This window comes from Marmota monax, unplaced genomic scaffold (genome assembly GCF_021218885.2).
Source record: "Marmota monax isolate L192 unplaced genomic scaffold, Marmota_monax_Labrador192_F-V1.1 WCK01_AAM20220418_F8-fsc00005, whole genome shotgun sequence".
In the NCBI taxonomy this organism is placed as follows: domain Eukaryota; kingdom Metazoa; phylum Chordata; class Mammalia; order Rodentia; family Sciuridae; genus Marmota; species Marmota monax.
Window position 1 is genome coordinate 30,723,286 of NW_026692254.1, and position 24,280 is coordinate 30,747,565.

The 24,280-nt window shown below is 38.3% G+C and overlaps 1 protein-coding gene across 2 annotated transcripts in view; it reads left to right on the plus strand.

The window, feature by feature from the left end:
- Adamtsl3 (ADAMTS like 3) overlaps nucleotides 1–24,280 on the plus strand; it is a 341,011-nt gene that overhangs the window by 208,597 nt on the left and 108,134 nt on the right. For both annotated transcript variants that reach the window (XM_058577562.1, XM_046438417.2), the window contains exons 11-16: nucleotides 1,871–2,009; nucleotides 3,285–3,335; nucleotides 4,004–4,208; nucleotides 8,652–8,799; nucleotides 10,393–10,477; nucleotides 19,201–19,490. In XM_058577562.1, the coding sequence (XP_058433545.1) occupies nucleotides 1,871–2,009; nucleotides 3,285–3,335; nucleotides 4,004–4,208; nucleotides 8,652–8,799; nucleotides 10,393–10,477; nucleotides 19,201–19,490 (918 nt within the window). The remainder of the gene's footprint in view (nucleotides 1–1,870; nucleotides 2,010–3,284; nucleotides 3,336–4,003; nucleotides 4,209–8,651; nucleotides 8,800–10,392; nucleotides 10,478–19,200; nucleotides 19,491–24,280) is intronic.

Consider the following 24,280-nt stretch of genomic DNA (forward strand, 5'->3'; position numbering starts at 1 on the left):
AGAAAGATTTTCTCTGACTCAAGTAGCTGTAATCTCATTCTGTACTTGTTTTTGGGGAAGTAAAAACATGCACATAAAACCCACAAGGAAAGCATTACCAAAATTTAATTATATTAGTAATTGAATCTACATGATTTGTGTGAATGGCATTTCGGAGATTTTGGGATCATCAAGAAAATTAGTTCATTGGTCTCTGCAGTACCACAGGTACTTGGATGAACTTCCTTGGTCTTGTTTGTGATTATCTAAAGAGGACACCTGAGATCATTCTCTACCAGGATTGCCAATGCCATCTGATATTGTGGGTTTTATGGCAAATACTGGCACCCGGGGAACATTTTATTGACTCCATTTGGATTTTCATTCTTGTGGTTTCGACCTTGCTTTTTCATAATGCATACCAGTCTGTCCTCTTTACTCAGCTTATGTCTAAGCCATGTCTTGTAGAAAGCTGTCTAGTGGTTTATAAAATCAGATTCCTCTTGACAATCAGGACTTTAAATGTATTTTTATAACATCAGACTAATGCATAGAAACTGAGAGCTTAACATTAGCTTAGCTATAGGGGCTTCTTTATTTATATATTTTTTATTTCTGAGAGAGAGAGAGAATTTTTTAATATTCATTTTTTTAGTTTTTGGTGGACACAACATCTTTATTTTATTTTTATGTGGTGCTGAGGATCGAACCCAGCGCCGGCGCATGCCAGGCGAGCGCGCTACCACTTGAGCCACATCCCCAGCCCCTATTTTTTAATTTTTTTAAGAGCTCATTCTAGTTTGAAAAAAAAAATCACTTAAAAAAATAAAAAGTATTTAACTTTCCTTTGTATTTATGTAGTGACAGGAGACCTGGAGTTGGCTCTTTCCCGAAAGGCAAGTGTCCTTCTGTGAGTTGTTTTTTAAATTTTCAGCACTCCTGTACATGGAATGTTAACTTTCCTCAAAGAAAAATTAGATTTAATAGAATTAGGAATTAGTGTTCATTCCTTCCCCTTTGAAAACTTGTGAGGCAGGGTTGGGGGAGGGTATAGAGATAAAGTTTATTCCTTCCTGTGTTAACCAGTGCTTTCTTCTCCAGTTGGAAGGTTATTGACAGTGGAAGTGCCCTGACTATCTCAGGGCAGAAGATGAGTGAAATATGGTAGATGCAAACAGTGGAATATCAATTAAAGAAATATTCAACACAGCGACAAACTAGAAGAAAGGTAGTTCTCAAAAACATGTTGAGTGAAAAAAAAGTAGAAAATGGAACAAGATTTAAAACACATTATCAATTAAGTTAAAAACAGATTCTCACAAAACAACATTATTGAAGACAGTTGTATATATTTAAAGACACCTAAAAACTAAATCAGGATATCAGGGGAGGGGGAGAAGATATCAGCATATCAGGGGAGGGGGATATCAGAATGGAAGTGCTATAGGGGAAGAAAGGAGATTACAAGGAAACAAAAGAGAGGGCCTGTGCCCAGTGCCACGAGGAGGAGGAGGAAGGAAGAAACTGCACCTGAGGTCTAAACACTTCTTAAAAGGAGACCATCTTCACTTCTTACTTACAAGGGCTTAGAGAACCACTCTAGTAGTTGTTCTCAGTTTTGGCCACACATTTTAGTCATCTTAGAGAAACCTGATAATTTTTTTAAAGAGTACTGACTCCCTGTTGCCCAACTTCAGTGCTTCTGATTGAATTGGATCATGAAGGGACCTGAGCTCTGGTGTACAGCCAAAGTCCCCATGTGGTTCCTTATGTAGCCAGAGTTGAAAACCACCCAGTTTCTTAAAGAGGAAGAAGTGTGCGGCAAGTGGTAACTTTGCCAGCCATCATGACACAGACACAGTTTCTAGCCTTTCCTCTTCTACATCTTTAGGTTATCAGCTCAACTCTGCTGAGTGTGTGGATATCCGCTTGAAGAGGGTGGTTCCTGACCACTATTGCCATTACTACCCTGAAAATGTAAAACCCAAACCAAAATTGAAGGAATGCAGCATGGATCCTTGCCCGTCAAGGTTTGTAAAACTGCCCACACCACCCTTTTTGCTTTTAAAATAAATGAATCAACTGTCACTGGGACTGATTAGTTCTTGAAGGACAAAATTTTTCCATTTCCTGACTTTGAACATACAATGGCTGCATTTATATTTGTAAACATGGTCAGTGGGAATTAGGACACATTTGTCAATCTAGTCATTCAGGCAGGCTCTCTCACTGTGGGATTATGTGTCCATTAAGCTCTTTATAATGAACCTTCTTGAGCATCTCCTGCGTATCCAATATTAAAGATATCTTTATTCAAGTGTAATGCCTAGTCCATAGGTCAGTCATAAAATATCTTTCACTCTCAAGTTAGCCATGAAACTGGGTCACCCATTACCACATTTTGACTTTTGAAGTGCTCACACGAGATTCAGTATAAATAATGCATTGTGCAAAGGAGCAAAAAGTTTTAATGCCAAAGCAGAAAAGCTGTGCATCAACTGTCCTGTTGCATAATTTAGTACCTGCTGACTTGGATTGCCTGGGGAAGTTTCCTGGCTGCACTACAGTATCTTAAAATAACAGTGCAGTATCAAGTCCCAGAATCCCCCAGATATATGCCAGCTGGCTAAGGCAAAAGTGTACAAGTGGAAAAGGAAGCCTTCTCAGTGGATTTCATTTCCTATCGCTGCCTGCCCATTCCCTGTAATCCTGATTCAACATACTTATTGATAGAGATCTTTCAAAGGACAAGCTCTGTGAAATAAAACTGTTTTGAAGATTCTACTAACATTACTGCATGTTTTATCATTAATATATCTTATTATAATGACCATGAGAAGGACTATATTTATCCAAGATAATTTCACCCTTTGATTAATATATCACTAGTTCAATTTTTTATGTTTTCATATACAACTGGGGATCGTTTGTGTTAGAGTCATTCCTGAAAATTAAAGATATGGTGACTTCCAGGCACTGTGGCACATGACTAAAATCCTAGTGAATTGGGAAGCTGAGACAGAAGGATTATAAATTCAAGGCCAGTTTGGGCAAAGCAGAGAAACCTGCCTCAAAATAAATAAATGAATGAATAAACCAGGGATGTGTAGCTCAGTGGTAGAATGTCCATGGGTCCAATTCTCAGAGAGAGAGTGATGGTGGTCAAAGTTTTGTGAATGGTTCATAACATTTGGCATTTCTAGTTTTCAATTTGAAAGAGTCCTGTCTCTTGCAATATCAAATTCTGTATTACTTAATAAATATGTTGATTTAGAAATGATATTCTCTCAATGGTTTATTTGTAGTGATGGCTTTAAAGAGATTATGCCCTATGACCACTTTCAACCTCTCCCTCGGTGAGTTCTATGCTTCCTTTTCCTTTTTGTAATTTACTCTAAGTAATTTTCAAGTATTTGTAGCCTCTGTAGCAGTAGCCTGCAGTGTACCAGGGACAGAAATTAGATCTTTTCAGAGCTAAGGGAAAACAGATTTCACCTCAGTAATCAGAATGATCTTTGTAACAATTAGATGGAATAGTCTGCCTGAAAAGGTGATGTTTCTCATTACTGGCGGCATCAAGCATGTCTTGGATGACTGGTATCAGAGAAGGAGCTTAAGCATTGCAATTGGTCAGAAATTTGAATCCCCTTCGACACTTAGATGACTAGTGTGATTCTTTCTGATTTTGAATTTCTGTGAATCTCTAATAATATGGTCCATTGGTTTATAGTTGAGAATTTAAAAGGATCATTTAAAATTTAATCAAATTCTCACAATGGCCCCCTGAAAGTAAGTAGGGCAAGTGTATTATTCTCATTTGGCAGAAACCTAAAGTTCAGAGGAGATAAGTTTCTTGTGTCTACAGACTGTGTGGCAGTTATGATTAACATCTTGACTCCAGGTCTCATGCTTTTTTAGCTGAGCCAACTGACACCTTGAGGCCATACTTTTTGCACCCACTTTTGCAAACTTGAAATGAACAAACAACAAAAAAATAATGTATTTTTATTTGTTTGCTTTTGAGCTGGGAACATAATCCTTGGACTGCATGTTCCGTGTCCTGTGGAGGAGGGATCCAGAGACGGAGCTTTGTGTGTGTGGAGGAGTCCATGCATGCAGAGATACTGCAGGTGGAAGAATGGAAGTGCATGTATGCACCCAAGCCCAAGGTTATGCAGACCTGCAACCTATTCGATTGCCCCAAGTGGATCGCCATGGAGTGGTCTCAGGTGAGATTTGAGAGCATGCTACTTTTAATTAAATCTCAGGTTTTATCTAGGTGCAGTGGTGCACACCTGTAATCCCAGCAGCTCAGGAGACTGAGGCAGGAGGATCGTAAGTTCAAAGCCCACCTCAGGAACTTAGTGAGGCTCTGAGCAACTAAGTGAGACCCTGTCTCAAAGTAAAAAGTCAACTGAGGATGTTGCTCAGTGGTTAAGTGGCCCTGGGTTCAATCCCTGGTTAAAAACAACAAGAAAAACAACTTAGGTTTTAAGGAATGTTTGCTGTGTGTCCGACACTGTATTGGCCCACATGGGTAACAGAAGCTGTATGTGAATATGGTCCCTGTTCCTAAAGAACTCTGGAAGACAGAGGACAATATAAGAGAGACTAAATCATCACTGTTGGTAAGAATTTTTATTATTAGGGACTGTGGTAGAGCTGGAAGGAACAGGGGTTGAAATAGAGTTAGTCACAAGGTCTTTGCTGCCCTTAGTGCTTAGCCTTAAAAATATGTAAAATCTGAACAAGCAAGAGCCCAAAGAGGACTATGGCAGGTGGCCAGGCAGAGATGGCTGAAGAAAGGGAGGAATCACATGAAGTGACTAGAAGTTGACAAGCCCATAATTCATCAAGATTGGAGAACCCATGTTACTATGAATTGGAACATTGAAGATGAAAATGCTGACATGACATTTAAAAATGTGTCCTTGATCCAATCATATTAAGCTTTATGATGTGTTTTGAAGAAAATAATGTATTTTAAGTAATTGAGGTGAAATAGCCTGACACTGGCACCTCAAGTCAGATTAGCATAGTTGATAATTTTTTTTTTTGAACCAGGGATTGAACCCGGGATCACTAAACCACTGAATCATAATTTTGAGACAGGATCTCTCAAAGTTGCTAAGGGCCTCACTAAGTTGCTGAGGCTGGCTTTGAACTTGCGATGCTCCCTGTCGCAGCCTCTCAAGCCACTGGGATTACAGGCATGTGCCCCTGTACCCAGCAAGATTAGTGCATTTCTACTTTCTAGTGAGTTGAAAGAGTAGGCCTTCAGAACAAATACAGTGCAAGAGGATTAGTCAAAGATGAAAAATGCAGCACTGGTGTTTAGTATTTTAGTCTTGATGTTCCAATTTCCTAGAGAATCAGACATAATTGACTCAAGTGTCTCTAGTTCTTTTGTGTGATCTCTGTAATATACATGCATTAATATATTTGCTCATCTATTTAGAATGTCAACTACCATGTATGATAAGTGAAACTTGCTCCTACTTCCCAAAAGTTTAAAGCTCAGTTGCACAGATATGCAAGCAGGCAAATAGTTGTGATACAGTGTAACAGGAGACAGGAGTTGGCCTTCTGCATGCAGTACTTCAGGGGTACAAGGTAAAGAGATTTGCTCCTCCAGAAGGTGTCAGAAAAGGCTCAGACAGGAGGCAGCACTTATACTGGGACTTGTGGACACATGAGTTGGCTGGGTGAAGGACCACTTCAATCTTCTTCTGATATTCCAACCAAATGTCCCCCTGTAGAACTTCACCCATACTTATTAGGGTAGAGGTTACTGACTCATTTTTATTCACATAACCTCCAAAAGAAGTTTAAAAAATTGCATATCCATTTTTGTATATTTAGGTTGACATCTAAATTTTTTTATTATAAGTCTGAGTAATTGCAAAGAATATCATTTCCAACATGCTGTGAATGCTGACATTTTAAAGTAAGAGTGTTATAACATGTTTAAAAATGTGTCCAGTGGAACCTAAATGTCATGATGATTTCTCTCTGTGCCATCTTTCATTTAAATAACATGAACAAACTTTTTAACAATTCAAATATTCACATGTTTCTCCCCTTTAAATCATATTTTCAATCTGCTCCCCCTATAGAATTTTAACCTAATCTAATGCATTTTTGTGCCTTAAAGTTTCTTATTGATAACTCTATGGTACTCTCTCCAAGAAAGTACATAGAGTAATTTCATTTTTTTTAGTTTCCTGCGGCCACAAGGCTCTTAATGTTAAGAATGTTCCCCTAGATTCGGTTATTATTAAATATAATATCCAATAAAACCAACATGAGTTTATTTCAAATTTGGTAAAATGTGATTACACATAAAAAGTAAAATTTCATTTGAAATCAGTCTTTCTTCAAGATGAGTGAGTCTTTAAAAATGGTACATGTATCCATTACCAGAATGACACATGGGTTGAACAGTAATTTTCTTGTTAATGTTTATTGTTGGCTTTTTTTTTCCTTTTGTGTTACACACACACCCTTGGAAGACTTGATCACCTAAATAGACTGGACTTAAAGGAATTTATTTCAGCAAATTCATTTAGTTCTTTTAACTCCTGAGTTATATGCCCAAATCCATGTGGTAGTCTATCATAAAAAATCATTCTTAATGATTTGTCAGCTCACAATTTGCTTGAATTCTCTTTCCATATTGTTGAATGCAAAGAATACCGCCACAATTGCAAAAGGACTTGTTACTCAGTCCCTAGGGACTTGCACTTTTTCAATCAATTGTGCTTTTCCTACCTGCATAGGCAGTCATTAGCCCTTTGAGTCCTAGAAAACATGCATTCTGTTGATTTAAGAGCTTGTATGCCTTCCCATAAATATCACCACTTTTTCATCACTTTTAATGTAAAAAAAGTTTGTTAACCAGCTCATCTCATTCACTATACTTGGCTCCTAATGCCTTTCAGTTTTTTTCAGAAATATATTCTCAGTGATAAGGATTTGCTCGCATTGGGATATATTCAGCTACAAAGAGAAGCTCTGGAAATACCATGGACTCTAGTGGCCTCCTTGGTAGGAGTCCAGCTTCTCAGAGAGGCTGCTGAAGAGGGGACAATGTAGAAAGTGAAACCCGTACAAAGGGACACTACTATATTGATTCCATAGTTGTAGCAACTATGCTACATAAGTCAGTTAATGATAAAGGAAAAAAAAAGGGATAAGGGGGCATAGAACAATGCTGTACTATCTGCTCATATTTCTATGAACCTAACATGATCTCAAAACATGAAAAATCTGTTAACTTAAACATGTACATATTTGTACTCACCAACTATGTTAGCTATCCATTGCTATAATCAAACCTGACTTGAATAACAAGAAGGAGGAAAGATTTATTTATTTCAGAAGTTTCAGTCCATAGTCACTTGGCTCCATTGTTTGGGCAACAGAACATCATGGCGGGAGGGTGTGGGGAGGAGAGGTACTCACATATGGTGCCTGGGAAGCAGAAAGAGAAGAAGGGGCTGGGGGCAAGAGATAGTCCCCAAGGGCGTGCCCTCAAGAATCCACTTCCTTCAACTAGGTTGTATCTCCTAAGAGTCAGCTGCAAATTCCTCAATGGATTAATCCACTGATGAGATCAGAACTCTCATATTCCTGTTACTTCTAGAAGTCTCACCTCTAAATATTCCCACACTGGGGACCACATTTTCAACATATGAGACTTTGGGGGACATTATGGAGCTAAACCATAACACCAATATATGTAGATAAATTAAAAAATAATACTGTAGAAGCTGGGCACAGTGGCACACACCTATAATCCCAGAAATTCAGGAGGCCGAGGCAGGAGGATTGCAATTTTCATGTCAGCCTGGACAACTTAGCCAGCACCTATGTCAAAATAATAATAATAATAATAATAATAATAATAATAATAATAATAATAAGTATATAGCTCAGTGTTAGAGCAACCCTGGGTTCAATCCCCAGTGTGAGGGAGAAAAAAAAGTCCTAGATTTTCACAGGACATGAAAACATTCCATTTATAGGGAAGAGTAACTTTTAAATCATAAACAATTCAAAGAAAAAGGCTAATAATTACAAACTTCACAAAAAACTCAGAAAAACATTAGCATGTTTTATCTAATTGACACATCTGTAGTATTTTTGCCTATATTGTTTAACCGAATACTCTTTGATGGTCTCTTCATATGACCATGGCTTTGCAACATCAATTTCTGTACACAGAATGGAAAGTTTAACACTCTAGCATGGTTGATTGAAATGTAATTTTTGTATTTATAGTTTGGAAATGTTTCTTCCAGATTCACAACTTGTTTTGGATAATATCATATTAAATTTAATCAAACCTAAGAAAACCTGAATTGAGTTTCTTTGATATTTGATACAAAGCAAAATAAGATTTCAGAACATTTATTTTTCTTGTGCTATGATCTCATCTTAAATAGTTTGTGAATTGAGAATTGGAAGCAGGCTTGTATAGGAGGGGCCTGGAAACAGGAATCTCAGAAAAACAGCCTCTGCCCCCTTTATTATATATTACATATTTGGACATATTTTATGTTTAATATTTATGTAGATCAATGGTTTTCTTTTGCATATGATAAAATAATGCCTTTGTAGACCTTTTCATGAAAAAGAAACTCACCGTCTCCTCATTACCTTTTTTGAAGTGCACAGTGACTTGTGGCCGAGGGTTACGTTACCGGGTGGTTCTCTGTATCAACCATCGTGGACAGCACGTTGGGGGCTGCAATCCACAACTGAAATTGCACATCAAAGAGGAATGTGTCATTCCCATCCCGTGTCATAAACCAAAAGGTAAATTTTTGTTGTTTTTAATTTAAATCAAATGATGTTTTCCAGATCTCATTCCAATATCACAGCTTTTTCTATTTCCGCTTATATTCTAATAGAAAGTGTCTTAATGACAGTTTGCAGTGGAGTTGTCCACCTTGATTAAGAAATTGAGCATATGTGATTTATTGAGGAGGCAAAACTGAGCCCCTGTGGGTTTGGTACATAGAGAGTGGTTCCTATCTGTGCACACTTGTGCTATGTACTTCTTTGATGAGCATCAAATAATATGATGCAGTTCCTGCCTTCAAGAAAACAAGGAGGAGAAAAGAAAGGGGAGGAAGGAAAAAGAGGAAGAGGAAGAAGAGCAGAAAAAGGGAAGAAGTGGCAGAGGAAGAGGCGGTGGAGGCGGCTGTTCTGCTCCTCAAGATTTTTTCTCCTTTGTTCTCACAGTACTTTGTATACACTCCTCCACTGAAGCATTAAATCTCTTGCAGGAGGAACACTGGCATGGTCATCATGTGTCATAGTGCTTGAAATGAAGATTTTTGGTTCCCGACTGAGGACTATGAGTGCATTTAGAATTTCTCCAATAGTTCCTATCAGAGAAGGTTAACAAGTCTTGGCTTCATTGATCAAATATATTCTCCTTTCTGTATACGATTACTTTCTTATATGTTAGGAAGGCACTATCAATCCTTATAACAAATAGCTTCCTTCTTGAAACGGATAAAAATTGTTCTCACCTATTTATAAAGAGGATTCCTCTTTAGTATTTTAGAAGGATGTTAAAATTCTCCCTTTTTATTTTTGGGTTCATTATCTATTCAAATAATCTCACAATTACCATTCAATCAACACATACTTGACTGAGTCTCTCTCACAGAAAATAACATCATTTGCCATGACAGGTGTACACGTTATATAACTGTCAGTAAAGCCCTTTCTCCTTTCTTTTGTATTCCATGGTACTTTCATAGACAATTTCTTATTATCTGTAATTTCCCTAGAGCAGCAGCCCAAAATTATTTTCTGTCTTATTTCACAACTAGATTTGTTTCTTTCCTCACATCTAAGGAGGCTTCAAAGGACAGAAGGAGGCACCAGTTTGCTCCTTCGTGCCAGATGTAATTACTAATCATCTCCCTTAGCAACAATTAAAGTTTGAGTAAACCATAGCACACACTCTCTCATACTCCCACTTTATTAACCTCCATGCTATTTGTTTTTCTCTATTAATTTCTTTGTTCAGTGGACAAAAGAATTTGTGGCAAAAGAAAGCAAGCTGATATTGTTGAAGTTAAGAGCTTTAATATGCAAAGAACAGAAAATGGTATTGATTTATGAAAGGCATTTTTATGTTTAATTTTGAGAACACATTCAAATGTATCATGGGGATCATTTGGGTTGCATTTTGTAATGTGTTAATTTAAAAACATGGCAGAAATTTTTATTAATTCCAGAATTCACCTAATGTACTGTGCTGAAGGACTCGACTTGCATTTGAAAAACATGACCTCTTTATTAATGACATTTTCAGCCAATAGTGATTCATATATACAAAAACTTATGATTGATAATAATTAAGCTTATTATTTGTGTTCATTTTTTTCTTAGAAAAAAGTCCAGTGGAAGCTAAGTTACCTTGGCTGAAACAAGCACAAGAATTAGAAGAGACCAGAATAGCAACAGAAGAACCAACGTGAGTCCAGGGCCATTTGTGGGAGTAATAACATGATATGTGTAATTTTTGTACTCATCAGAGTGCAATGATACATTCAGTATCCAAATGACCTGGGTTTGCAGACTCTAGAGAGCTTGAGTTGGCTAGAATGTTTCTATATTTCACAACTCAGCATCCCACTTTGGCAGTATCTGTGAGAAGCACAGAAAAGAACAGTGTCATTTAACTCAAAGCAGACCCAGTGTTGTGTTGCAATTAAGAGATGGGGATAATTTCTAGATTAACACATGATTTAACCAAGGACCATGACAGTATTATGCAAATAAACTAGTCATTCCATAGTTAAATCTTGGCCAAACTCTACAAAACCAGTTATGTTGAAGTGAATCCAGGTGACCTGAGTGCTTATAAGGAGCAATCCAGGGCTGATGTGGTATGGAGCAATGGGAAGCACATGGCATTATGGGTATCAGGACTTATATCAATTGCTATTAACTATGTGACCTTAGACAAGTCTTTATAGTTTCTTGTGTCACATTCTCCTTATTTATAAAAGGGGTAGGTTGAACTCAATCTCTCCAGGATCCATTCCAATTCAAAATTTCAGTGACTGCTATCCACAGGGTACAAGTCTGGATTGCAGGTGTCAGTCGCAATGCAGAATCAAGAGCAAATCAAAGAAGCTCTGTGGAAGCCAAAATATAGGGACCAAAAGCAAGGAAGGAGCCAAGGTGCTCTGAAATTTTTAGCACAGAAGTCTATTAGAATAGCTGCACCAATGATAGACTCGAGTAGTGGATAGCTGGTTCCATGTCAGACATGTTGAGTCTGTGGCAATGAGAAGCTATCCACAGAGAACATGTAGAACATGCAGAATGAGACAGGAGAGGAGATCTCAGCAGCAGTCTGGCCCATTTCCCTGAGAGATCAAGCCCAACCTGCCCCTTTTGTAAATAAGGACAGTGAGACACAGAAAATTTAAAGACTTCTCTAAGGCCACATGGTTAGTGAGCACTGGTGGTTCTAAACTCGAATCTGCATGGTACTATGGGTCCATTTCCCCACACTAAGGCAGCTCTGGGACTATTTCCTCATAATAGCTCATACATTTCTTTTTTAGCACCTTCAGCAATGGGCAGAGTTTACAACTCATTCTTACATTGAACAACCCAAATTATTTGCAGTACTTTTTTTTTTTCTCCTGCTGAGCCAAAATATACCTCTTTCTAATTTCTGTTTTCTGAAACAGAAAAAATAAAAACACCATACATCTACTTCCTATTCCACGTGACAAGTTTTCATGAATTTGAAGAAAGCTGTCATGGATCCCAAGAGCTTTGTCTTTTCCAAGCTCATCATTCTTAGCCTTTTCAGCAGTTTCCATGTGTTGTTTTTAGATCCCTTACCAACCTTATGGCTCTTTTCAGAACATTCTCTCATTTGTCAATGTCCTTTCTAACTGTGGTCCAGTCCAGCTGTGAATCCCAGGAGACAGTGGCTTGCTTCTCTGTGAGAAGGCACTATGCCTTTAGTGATCAGGCCAAGAGCACTGGCACATCTCAGTGATGACACAGTCAGACTTTTCCACATGGACCTATGTCAGGCCCAAAAATGACCACAGAAGACACTGGATGCTCTGAGGGTGAATGACCCCAAAGTGACTGAAGGAAGAGAGGAGTGTTGGGCTCATGACAGATCCCAGAGGTCTAGAGGATCAAGGGGAACCAGAAAAGATGGGCAGTGGAGTAAAGTAATGTGTTCAAACCATAAAAACTCATTATTACAGAGACTGAAGAAGTCCAGGGTTCAGGAGGGGTAGCAGATAGGATTCAAATCTCAGAAGGTCAAGGAAAAATTGGAGGAAGGAGAGAAAGTAAATTCATTGATAGGAAATTCATTTCCAGGTAATTTTACAGTAGCATCATTCAAAGGTCAGAGAAGGAAGCATTGTGGATATTTTAAGAAGTGAATTTCCAAATATGAAGGAAATGAGACAATGAGTAATTGTCTCCTAAAGGAAAGAGTGAAGATTGATAGGCTGATAGAAAAGGGTGTGTATACATATGTGATTTTTGGTTGTCATTTTTCATTTGAAGTTAGGTCAGTCTTGACCTATTAAAAAGATAATAAGGATTTTATACAAGTAAGTCAACATCTGTAGGTTTCCAACTGTATGAGGAAGGCATTGGGCTAAACTGCTGGAACCCACCCACCCACCCACCGCACACATGTACTCTGCTCGCCACAGTATTATAGAGGAGGGAACCTATAGAAAGAAAGGGACTTGAGATCCCAGAAAGGAGCACGTTTGTGGTCCTGCAAGGAAAGTCATAAGACTTTTTAGTCCAGAACAGTTCTGGGTCTTACTGGATCCTGATGATATTTACCAAAATCTTTCCTGGTTTCAGCTCCTCCTCTCCGTTTCTATTGCCATCCCCATCCAGGACCTGAATTTGCTTACCAAGATACCTACCACAGCTTTGTCGTTTGTTCCTCACTTGTTCCTCTTCTACCCTCAATATAGCCACCAGACTAGTCTTACTAAGGCATAGATCTTATTCTTCCTTTGCAATATTCAGAATATCCAAATGCATCCTCATCACCTAAAGATTTATCTTTGTTCAATAGGCCAGCACTTTAAAGGGAGTTGCCCTTCCTGGGCCCAGCCCCTTCCCTGGCCAATTTCTTGCTTTGGCTTGAAAGGGACACTCAGCCGCACAGACCTGTTGGCTGTTCTTGCCCATAGCAGATTGTCCCTCACCTCCACCCCTTTCACTGTTCTTTCTTATCTGTTGAGAATGTGCCCCTCATATTGTGTTCTTAAAAACTTCTATATTATAGAAAAATTAAAACCTGTATAGAAGAATATTATAATGGACCCCCATGTGCTCATCACTCACTGTCAACAACTATCACCTCAAAACCACTCTTTTTTATCTATACCACCAATACTGTTCCCACCCTGACAGACATGACGACATGACATGTCACTCATAAACACTTCAACGTGCATCTATAAAAAGGAAAGAGTATTTTTTATAATAAAAATATCATTTTTTTAAATGGTTGTCCTCAAATCACCTCTATCAGAATCACCTGTGTTACTTTTTAAACTCTGATTTCTGTTTCAGACACTGAGAGTAGAGACCTATTACCAACATTTTTTTTTCTTTTGGATCTGTGATTTTTTTTTATTATAGTAAGACCTTATCAGCATAAAATTTACCATTGTAACCATTTTAAAGTAGACAGTTCAGTGGCATTACATACATTCACACTGTTGTTCTATCCATCTCCAGAACTTTTTCATCATCCCCAACATAAATTCTGAACCCAATAAATAATAACTCCCCATTTACTTCCCTCCTGCTCCACCCCCAGACCCTGGTACCTTCTATTCTTCTGTCTTTACAAATTCCAGTCACCAGCATTTTTAAACAAGCACCCCACCCCGGGTGACTCTGAGAGGTGGGTGGGGTATGTATCCAATTTTGGGAACCACTGGATCAGATGCTCCCAAAGTCCCTTCCAAAATCAGAAAATACTGTTCATATTATTGAATTAGAAAAGGGCAGTGCTGCATAAGCTACTGTGGTTCAGCTCATAGTCATTCCAAATCTATAGTTTCCGTCAGCCCCATTGACTTTGCTGGGGGTTCTTCCTCCCCTGTCCACAAGCAGAGCTAATACGCTCTTTACCCCTGAAGGATGCCACCACCCTTCTCTCCCAGCCTGGAAGACTGGGCCAGCAGCACCTGATCCTCCAATGTGCACAGCTGCCTCTTCCCTACCTTCCCATATCTCCCCCTCTGAGGGCTCCATGCAATCTTCCTGTGCAGTTCACACTGCCTGCCAGTTTCTGGCCTGTTCCTGGCTGTCTGGTGTAAAGTTTATAGTTTCCTGCCACTTCTGACTCTGTTCATTCCCTCAATTTCCAAACAAAACCACAGCGTATCTCAGCTTCCAGTTCATCCTTTTATTACCACTGTCTTTTGTGGCTTGGGGATGCTTACTGTTGACAATGGACGAGGAGATGAGCACAGCTGTATTTTAGATCCCTGGAGGAAAGCCTGCCAAACCAGCCTGGAGAAGATAAACATTTCTGCTTACCATGGCCCAAGCTCTGAATTTACATAGGGAGCGGATGTTCAAAAGGCTTTTTTTTTTAATTAGGAAAATAAAAATTATAGCTTAGCTTATAAACTTAAGCCAAGGGAAGGGAATTGCAGTTTCAACCTTAGCTTTCAGCTGTGGAATGTGTCCATGGTCGATATGGTTCATCGGTTGGAAGTTGTTTTAAGTTCCTCCCTGGAGCCTTCTTCATTTCTATGGGATTCTCAACACTTCTGCAGTTTTGTTGTCCGAGCTCCCATTTTTCATATGTGAACACTAAAGAAACCAGACAGTCACTTTGCATGTTTTCTTCACTACTATTTTAGCTTCTCCATTGAAATTGTCTGTGCCAAAATCAAATTAGATTGTATGCCAGGAATCTGTTTGCTAAACAATGACAAATATTGAGGGCTTCTTTTATGCCAGACCATGTTTAAGGGTTCAACATGGATTAATTCTCAATTTTCACAACAATCCTATAATATTATTATTGTCTTCATTTTGGGCAGAGGAAGCCAAGGCACAGAAAGAATAAGGAATTGTTCACCATTTCAGAGCTATCCCGTAGTGGACAATGATTCTACACAATTGGTGCAAGTTGAGCATCCCTAATCCAAAAATACAGAACTCACAGTGCTCTCAACTCTGAAGCTTTTTGAGCATAGATATGATACCACAAATAGAAAATTCCACATCTGACCTCATGGTGATGGGTATCTTTAAGATATATGTATAAAGATTATAAGAAGCAGATGAATTTTGTGTTTATACTTGGATTCTACCCTTTAGATAGCTCATTAAGTATATGCAAATATTCCAGAATAAAAAATATTCAATATCTGAAACACTTCTGGTCTCAAGCATTTTGGATAAGGGAGACTCACTCTGTACTGGGAAGAACTGCAGTTTCATGTCAGATGACTCCAATTCAAGTCTCACCAATCCAAGGTTGGTCTAATGGAGTAGACAGAGAAGTAAGTGCTATACTATGGTATTTTGTGGAGTGTAAGATTACAGTGTACTGTGATTACCTTATGGTAAGATGACATCATGTATCCTTAAGAATCAGGGATGGCTTCCTGGGAGAGATCATACAGGAATTGAGATCCTAATGTCCTGAGGTGTCAGAAGAACAGCAATTCAGATATTTGGAGTAGCTTGTGTGTAGACTGTTTAGGTAGTCTGAGTGTGGAAACAAGCCAGGGGGTGGAGTGGGGCAGTGATAGCAGCAGGGTTGCAGGTGGAGAAGTGAGCAAGTCCTGGAGATGTTCTGTGGTTCATTAAGGAGCTTGGATTTTTCTGGAGGCAGTGGCAGCCATTGAAGGAAAAGAACCTAATTGCTGCTGGGTTGCATTATAGAAAGATCTCTCTGGCTGTCTGCAGTTTGTTTCTGATTATTCTCTGTGATAAACAAAACAGCAACAAATCCCAGATGACACATCTCTAATTGTCTCATTAGGAAATATTTGCTGGAGTGGAGTTTCTGGGCCAGAAAACAGGCAGACACATTGAAGGCATTTAAATTCTACAGTCACATTTCCTTTCAGAAAATCGGTACTGATTTCTCCTGCCAGCAGCAGTAACAAAGCTCATCTTTTTTCCTGAAACACCTTAATTAACATTGGAAAATTATCTTTTTTTTGGTGGTGGGGGGGGACTGGGGATTGATCCCAGGGATGCTTTACCACTGAGCTTCATCCCCAGCCCTATCTATCTATCTATCTATCTATCTATGGAGACAAGATCTCACTAAGTTGCTCAGGCTGAGGCTGACCTTGAACTTGTGATCATCCTGCCACAGCTTCCCAAGTTGTTAGAATTACAGGCATGTGCCCTCAGGGCCTGCTGGGAAGTTACCTTTTTTAAAAAATACTCTTTTCTAGTAATTTTTATGGTTTTATATTTTACACTGAGCTTTGATCCAGAAGGAATTTACTTTGACATGTCATAGTAAAAAATCAGTCTGACTTAATTTCTTCCCAAACAACTTCATAACTTAGCACCATCTATTGAATAAACTACTCATTTTGATTTTAAAATGTCATCATTCTGTAAAGTATGGCATTACTGGTGCCATACTATTTGAATTATTTTATCGTTTTAATCAGGCTGTGCAGTTACTCTTTTTTAAAAAAAAATTTTTAATATTTATTTTTTAGTTTTCGGCGGACACAACATCTTTGTTTGTATGTGGTGCTGAGGATTGAACCCGGACCACACGCATGCCAGGCGAGCGTGCTACCGCTTGAGCCACATCCCCAGCCCATACTCACTTAACATTCTATAAAATTTTAGAGTTGTATTGTCTGTGTCTGTCCGCCCTCCCCCCCCCCCTCCATACCCCTGCCCAAATTGCCTTAGATGTCAGAACTGGAACTGCATTATTTCTAAATTAAGCAAAGGAGAACAAACATCTTTGTAATTTTGAGTTCTTCCTGTTCAGGGAATAAAGCGTACTTTGTCTTTGGGCACAGAATTTCCTCAGGTTTTTAAAGTTTTAGTTGTATCAGGTCTGCATATTTCTTATACATAACAAACTCATGGATTTTAAGTAATTTTTCTTATACTTTTAAAGGTTTTTCTCATTTGTAAAAATAGGAAAATAATGACAACTCCTGAAGTTGTTGTGTAAATTATATTAAATAATACATGTAATATGCTTAGCATATGGCCTGGCAGCAAACATTGTTAGCTGAATTCTGGGAAAACTGGTAATTTTAGGATATGCACTATATATCTGTATTTCTTTACAGATACACATACATTTATAGTTATAGACTACTTTATTAAATTCTTTCATTTTTTTCCGAAAAATTTCAGTTAATTTTACTGTTTTTTCAAAATTATAAGGTCATCTTCAAATAGTGATATTTTTTGTCTGTTCTGTTTATTCTTTCCTAATATGTGCATCTGCTTTTCTGACCTTCTGTTTTATTTTAATTTGTATTTTAAAATCTCATTTTGCTTATCCTTATACATTTTATGTTTATGAAGTCATTTCATTTTATTTGTATCGTCTATGGTTTCATAAATCAGAGACTCTTTTTAATAGGAGAATTTAATCCATTTAAATTGGTTACCATTACTAAATAGTTATGATCTCCATTTTCCATCACCAACAAAAGTTTTCTTTGTAGCCCATCCCTCCTTCTACCTCCTAATATCTTTAATTACTTCTTTTCTTTCTTTCTGAACACCATATTAACTTCTAAGTCCTCCCTGTGTCATCAGTTTGATCTTCAGTCATGTCTTTTCTGCTTTTTTTCCTTTGTTCTGAATTACTTCTTTTTTACATCTTTATTTTATTTTTATGTGGTGCTGAGGATCGAACCCAGTGCCCTGCGCATGCCAGGCGAGTGCGCTACTGCTTGAGCCACGTCCCCAGACCCTGAATTACTTCTTAGATTTCTAATTGTCTTTTTACATTTCACAGTTGGTTTCCTCAGCTCTGCAGTTTTCCATTTTATTCCATTGTTTCACTGTCTCATATCTAAACTCCCATGTGAGTGAATTCATGTTCTTAAGGCTTCTGTTGTACAGAGATGCAGGGAACACACTGTTGTCCTCTGGGTGTGTTTCACCTGGAAGTGGCTCTTCAGTGTTCTCATATGACTATGTTCCTTTCTTGCCTTTAAAAAAATATATTACTAGGAGTAGTGGGGAGAGAGTAAGAATTGTGTGGATATAACAATAAGAAGAAGTAATACAGATAAAATCATATTAGATATATATATCCAAAGTCCATCATTTGGCCACCCTTGATTTAGTGGGTAATAATTTAGGATAAGAAACAAGTGCTTCATTCAGCCAGATTGTGAAATACCTTTAATATTTTAAAGAAGATTCAGCATCTTAGTGCATTAACATAGTAAATATGAAAGAATATTAAAGCTTTGTGTATTTTGCAAAAGGCATATAAGATAGCCTATAGGTTAGCCCCTAAACATTGAAACATTCTTTACACCATCTCTTTACAACATCTGTTGTAAAGAATAAGCTCATGGGGTTGGAGTTGTGGCTCAGTGGTACAGCGCTCACCTAGCACATACGAGGCCCTGGGTTCGATCCTCAGCACAACATAAAAAAAAAGGTATTGTGTCCAACTACAATTTAAAAAAAAAAAAAAATATATATATATATATATATATATATATATATACAATTAAAATATGTATATAAATAAGTTTGGAAAAGACTCACTGAATAAATATTGGTGAAAATCTCCATATTTTAAAATAAATTAAAGGAGGTAGAAGGAGGGATGGGCTGCAAAGAAAACTTTATTAGAATTTAAACTCCTATTAGAATTTATGTCTACATGATGATTTATTTATTACTAAATATTGAAAACATAAACTTTTGTAACAATAGTTTGTTCTTATCATAGCACAGAATTTGATTTTTTATACAGATGCAAGAGTAGGGCATAGTTTTTTGTTTTCTGTTGTTTATAAGATCTGAAAGTTTGTTAACTGCATAATGGATAGTTAACTGCATAATAGAAGTGTAGCACCCCAAATGAATTCCCTCTGAAGGCAGATGGTTATGTTTTCCTTTGTTGATTGCCTGACACTATTCCTGTTACAGCCTGTGTGTGACCTCCTTTCCTGGGCCTGTGATTTTCCTTAGGTTCATTCCGGATCCCTGGTCAGCCTGCAGTACCACATGTGGGCCAGGCATACAGGTGAGAGAGGTCAAGTGCCGAGTGCTGCTCACATTCACACAGACAGAAACTGAGCTTCCAGAGGAAGAGTGTGAAGGCCCCAAGCTGCCCACAGAGCGGCCATGCCTCATTGAAGCTTGTAACGAGAGTCTTGCATCGAGAGAGCTGGACGTCCCTCTCCAAGAGAAGGACAGTGACATGACTTACGACTGGGAGTATGCTGGCTTCACTCCTTGCACAGCAACATGCTTGGGAGGTACTTGAACCTTTGCTTAAGGGACAGTTATGTCATGTTTTTCTAGTGGTTTGAGAAGTTACCAAATTGAGTAAACAAGATAAGCACACTAGCAGAAGTCTAAAGGGGATAAAGTCATTCCAACAACTGAAAACTAGGCTTTTCTTTCATGTTTTTAGCTATTATTTTAGAAAGGCAAAAGGTAATGGGATTGTAACCTAATAAAAAAAAATCATATGTTTCTTGGGCAGTAAGAATCTGCATAACTGAGATGGGTTGGGCCTCACTGGCTAACATTGGATAGATAGGGAAATGCAGAATGGATAAGTCGAATCCATCTGGCATTGAAAATACACATCGAGGGAGCCTTGAATTATCACAGAGGATGCAACTTTCGGTCAGAGCTTGTCCTGCACATTGGGACAGGAACCAGTGCAGAAGGAACCAGTCACCATGATTTATATGTGTGTGTATGGATGGATGACATGCATAGGCAGGAAGCCCTGTTAGGATTAAGAAGAGTTTGTGTAGCCTGACCCCTCAGGGTACAGAAGTTTCCCTCTGGATTATTTAAGCACTACAGGATCCAAAAGCAAGCAGATGAGCAGGAAACAGACATACAGATAGCCATTCTTTAGGGCTCTGTTGAAAGGAATAGAAATTATCAAAAAGAAAGCTAGTTCTTTTACCAACACGAAAGAGATAGCCTTTCTAGAAACCCAGGGCCCTGAACACCGTGTCCTCTGACTCCTCATCGTGGCTTCTAGCCAGCTGCCCTAGAATTTACCTGAGCACATTCTGAGTCAGTCCCAGCCAAAGCAAGGAACATACAGGGAGCCACTGCCTCAGAGACACTGGCTCAGAAGAACCTTCCTCTCCCCCAGGGGGTCCTGCATCCTTTGCTTGGAAATCCTTATTGATCTTGGAGTGTGTTATACATGAACCCCTCACCTTTTGTTTCCTAAGCTCTTGAGACTGAATTTTCAATCCTTGCCATAATCCTCGCTCCATAAATCAATGGTATCTATCTTTCTTGTTGTTGTGTGATTCAACCCTAAACCAGCCTATTCTTGACACCTCTTCTCTAAAATTGCCAGAGTGGCATGTGCCTCAACCGGAGGTAGGTCTCATCCAGCCTTTCACATGGAGGAATTTAGGAGAGGAATCCTTAGCTGCCTCTGGAGTCAAATGGTATTCCATTATGTGGTCACACCACATTTTATTTAGACATTCACCAATTGATGGCAATTTGGGTTATTTTCATGTTTTGTATATTATGCTATGAACATTCATGTAACACTTTTTGTGTAGACATGTATTTTAATTTCCCATGAGTATGTACTTAAGGGTAGATAGAATAACTTTTTTAAAATTTAATTTTATTTATTTTTTTATTAGTTGCTCAAGACAATACAATGATCTTGACATATCATACATTTGATTCAAATAGGGTATGAATTCTCATTTTTCCACGTGTACAGATTGCAGGATCACATTGGTTATACATCCATGTGTATACATACAGCAATCTATTTAAAGCATAAATGTTTTATGAAACAATGTGAAACTTGACTAATGAGATTATCTTTATCTTCCCAGTGGACCTTTTGTCCTGCTGTGGGAAGAAAAACTGTGAGAAATGCCACTCAGTATGCAGATGGATATTTGATTTTTTCCCCCTTGTACTAGGGATGGGATCCAGGGCTTCTCACATGCTAGACAAGTGCTTTACCCCTAAGCTACAGGTACTTTCTTTCTGCTGTAGTCTTGTAAATCTGGAATTTGTTTTACAAAATTTGACAGAGCTCAATTTGGTAATCTTTCAACACTCAGTTAAGCAGCCTCTTAGCCCTGTAAGGGTGTACTTTACTGTGCAATTCTGGGATTAAAATGAACCTTGAGCACCCACTAACCTAAATTTTACAGTTGAGGAAGCTCAGAGAACCCTTGACTACCTCTTAAGTGAAAATGAACAACTTGTCATTCTTTAGAAAGGATTGGTTAGTTGAACTATATAAGTGAATATAATAAGCTTTATAACTTTATAAAAAGTTATGTTTTTAATTTCTTGGGTTCAAGTTTAAAAAATGAATAAACTCTATAAAACTGAAGAGCTAAGGTGTGGAACCAAAATTCTCTACAAAAACTGGAAATTGAGTGCTTATTTTGTTAGACCCTATGAATTTTTACTGAGTTCTGTGCTAAATATCAGGAATATAAAATGAATAAGACAAGTCTTTGATGGAGCACAGATTTTGATTATTTCGATTTCATTATTTCAAACACAATTCTTATAATCACTGACGTTTGCCTCTCTGTGACCTCTTTTATCATAGTTCTAGAACCTGAGCCCCCACAAGTCCACTTATATGTGAATGTGGGCTTTTAAACCCTCACTTTGGATAGCAGAGAGGACAAGCCTGTGATGACTGACATCACAGTGAGATGAATTCTCAAAGCCATGAAGTTATTTCTTAAATACTCCTATTCTGGTAGAAGAGTAACAAATACAAATTACAAATTCTGAAAACAAAAATTTTGGCCACATCTTCAAATTCTGTATATTTGCTAGTTTATCTTCACATCATAGGGGAAATAAAACCGTTTTTTGAAATTGTTGATGCTGAAGTACCTTGCATAAGTCTTCTTTCACATTAGAGTAGCAAATAGCAAGATAGTTCTTTTTTTAATTCCTGAAAGTGGGATGAATCCAGACATACTCAGTCTCCAGCTTCCATAGTGCATGTGTGTGTGTATACATGTGCGAGTGCAAGTGTGCATGCCTGTGCAGGCAGGGAGGTAGGTAGGCTGGGCGGGTGTGCAGCACTGCATGTGTGTGTGTGTGTGTGTGTGCGCGTGTATACCCCTTTTTAGTGCCCTCTGGGAAGAATTTGCTACATCATAAACATTCCTTACCGAAGTCCTTTCATATTTTATACTGTTGTTGTCTTTACCTATATATTTTCTAACAGCACAGGCTAGTACTAAATGGACTTGTGAGGTCTGACCCCTGCTCTGCTGCTCTCTTTGAGATATTTATTGAAATTTGTAGATGGGTGGTTCATTTTTATGTAATGGGGAAAGCCATGCCTACCTCACTGGGAATAATGAAAGGATTAAATGTGAGTATTAAATAGGTGATATTGGAGAAGTGTTTAATCATAATGCCTGGTTCATGGTACGTAATGAACATCAGTTGGGTTATTATTGCTGTGATGTAATAATAGGGTATTTCTTTTACATTAGAATGCTGATTATTTTTTCTCTTTTTAAAAATTTTCTCTCTCTCTTTTTTTTTTCTCCATTGGGACTGGAGATGTAACTCATTGGTAGAGTGCTTGCCTAACACGCTCATGACCCTGGGGTTTAATCCCCAACACCATAAAAAGAAACAAAAATAAGAACAACACAAAACTGACATTGTTGAATCTCTTAATATTTTAATAGTTTTTCTGCTCATTTTTATGAGTTTTCTATGTAATCAATCTGCAAATATTGAAGATTTTATTCTTTCTACAAAATATTTATCATGTTTCATATCTGATTGCTTGTCTAGAATTTCACAAACAATAGTTTATAGTGTGGATAATATCAATATTGGCTTGGTCCTAGCAGTAATGGAAATCTATGTTTTTTTTTTTTTTCATTTCAAAACAACATTTATCAAATAGTTAGTATGTGTTTCCGTGTAGTAGGTTGGGTGATAGGGAATCAGTAGCTCCTAACTTTGCAACTCCATTCTAATAGGGTAAGGGCATTAATCACATGATCACACACATGTGTACAGTTACCACTGGTGATAGCAGCTGCAAAAAAAGAATGTGATACTATGAAAGCATACAAGAGAGGGAACTTGGCTTAATTAGTAAAGTAAGGGAAAGCCTAAGCAAAGGAGGGTTGGGGGCGGGGGCTGAGAGAACTTCCCAGAGAGAGCATGTGCAGAGGCCCTTGATGTGCAGCAGGGTATGTGACACACTTCCTGACCTGAAGGAGCCAGGTATAGCTGGGGTATTGACAGTAAGGCAGAGCTCAATGTGAAATGATGCTAGGGAGGAAGGCGGAGGCCAGAAAATTGAGGCACAGCAGGCCAGTTTGATTTGGATCTTTGAAGATCATAGGAAGCCATTCTAGTAATTAAAGAGGGAGTGACCAATTTTTTATTTATTTCCACCCTCTCTCATCATAAAGAGTGGAACATAAGGCACAAGAATAGACATAAGGGCCAACAGGAAGCTATTGCCTTTTCTAGGCAAGGCCAGGCGTGGTGGTGCACACCTGTAATCCCAGTGATTTGGGAGGCTGGGGCAAGAGGATCACAAGTTCAAAGCCATCCTTAGCAACTTAGTGAGGCTGTAAGTAACTTAGTGAGACCCTGTCTCAAAATGAAAAATAAAAGGGCTGGGGATGCAGCTCAGAGGCTAAGTACCCCTGGATTCAATCCCTAGTACAAAAAAAGAAAAAAGAAAGAAAGAAAGAAGGCAAGCTTGTTCTGGAGTAGGGATGGTGGTGGTGTCAGGGAAGGTAGAGGATGACTTTGAGAGATGTAGAAGAGTCTGTCAAGGGAGAGGGTGAACAGGAAGGAGTTGGTTAATCTGAGTCTGAGCCTTCTTTTAGAAGGTGATGAGTGTCCAGTTTGAGGAGGAAAACAATGAATTCATTTAATATTTTTAAGGTGCCTTTAGACTTTCCAAATGGAGATGCCACATAGCAGTCAGGTGTGTGATTCTGAAGCAAAGGGGAGACATCTGAACTGCAGATGCACAGAGGTGTGGCTGAGAATTTTCAGGAAGAAGATATATGTGAAGAGTGTG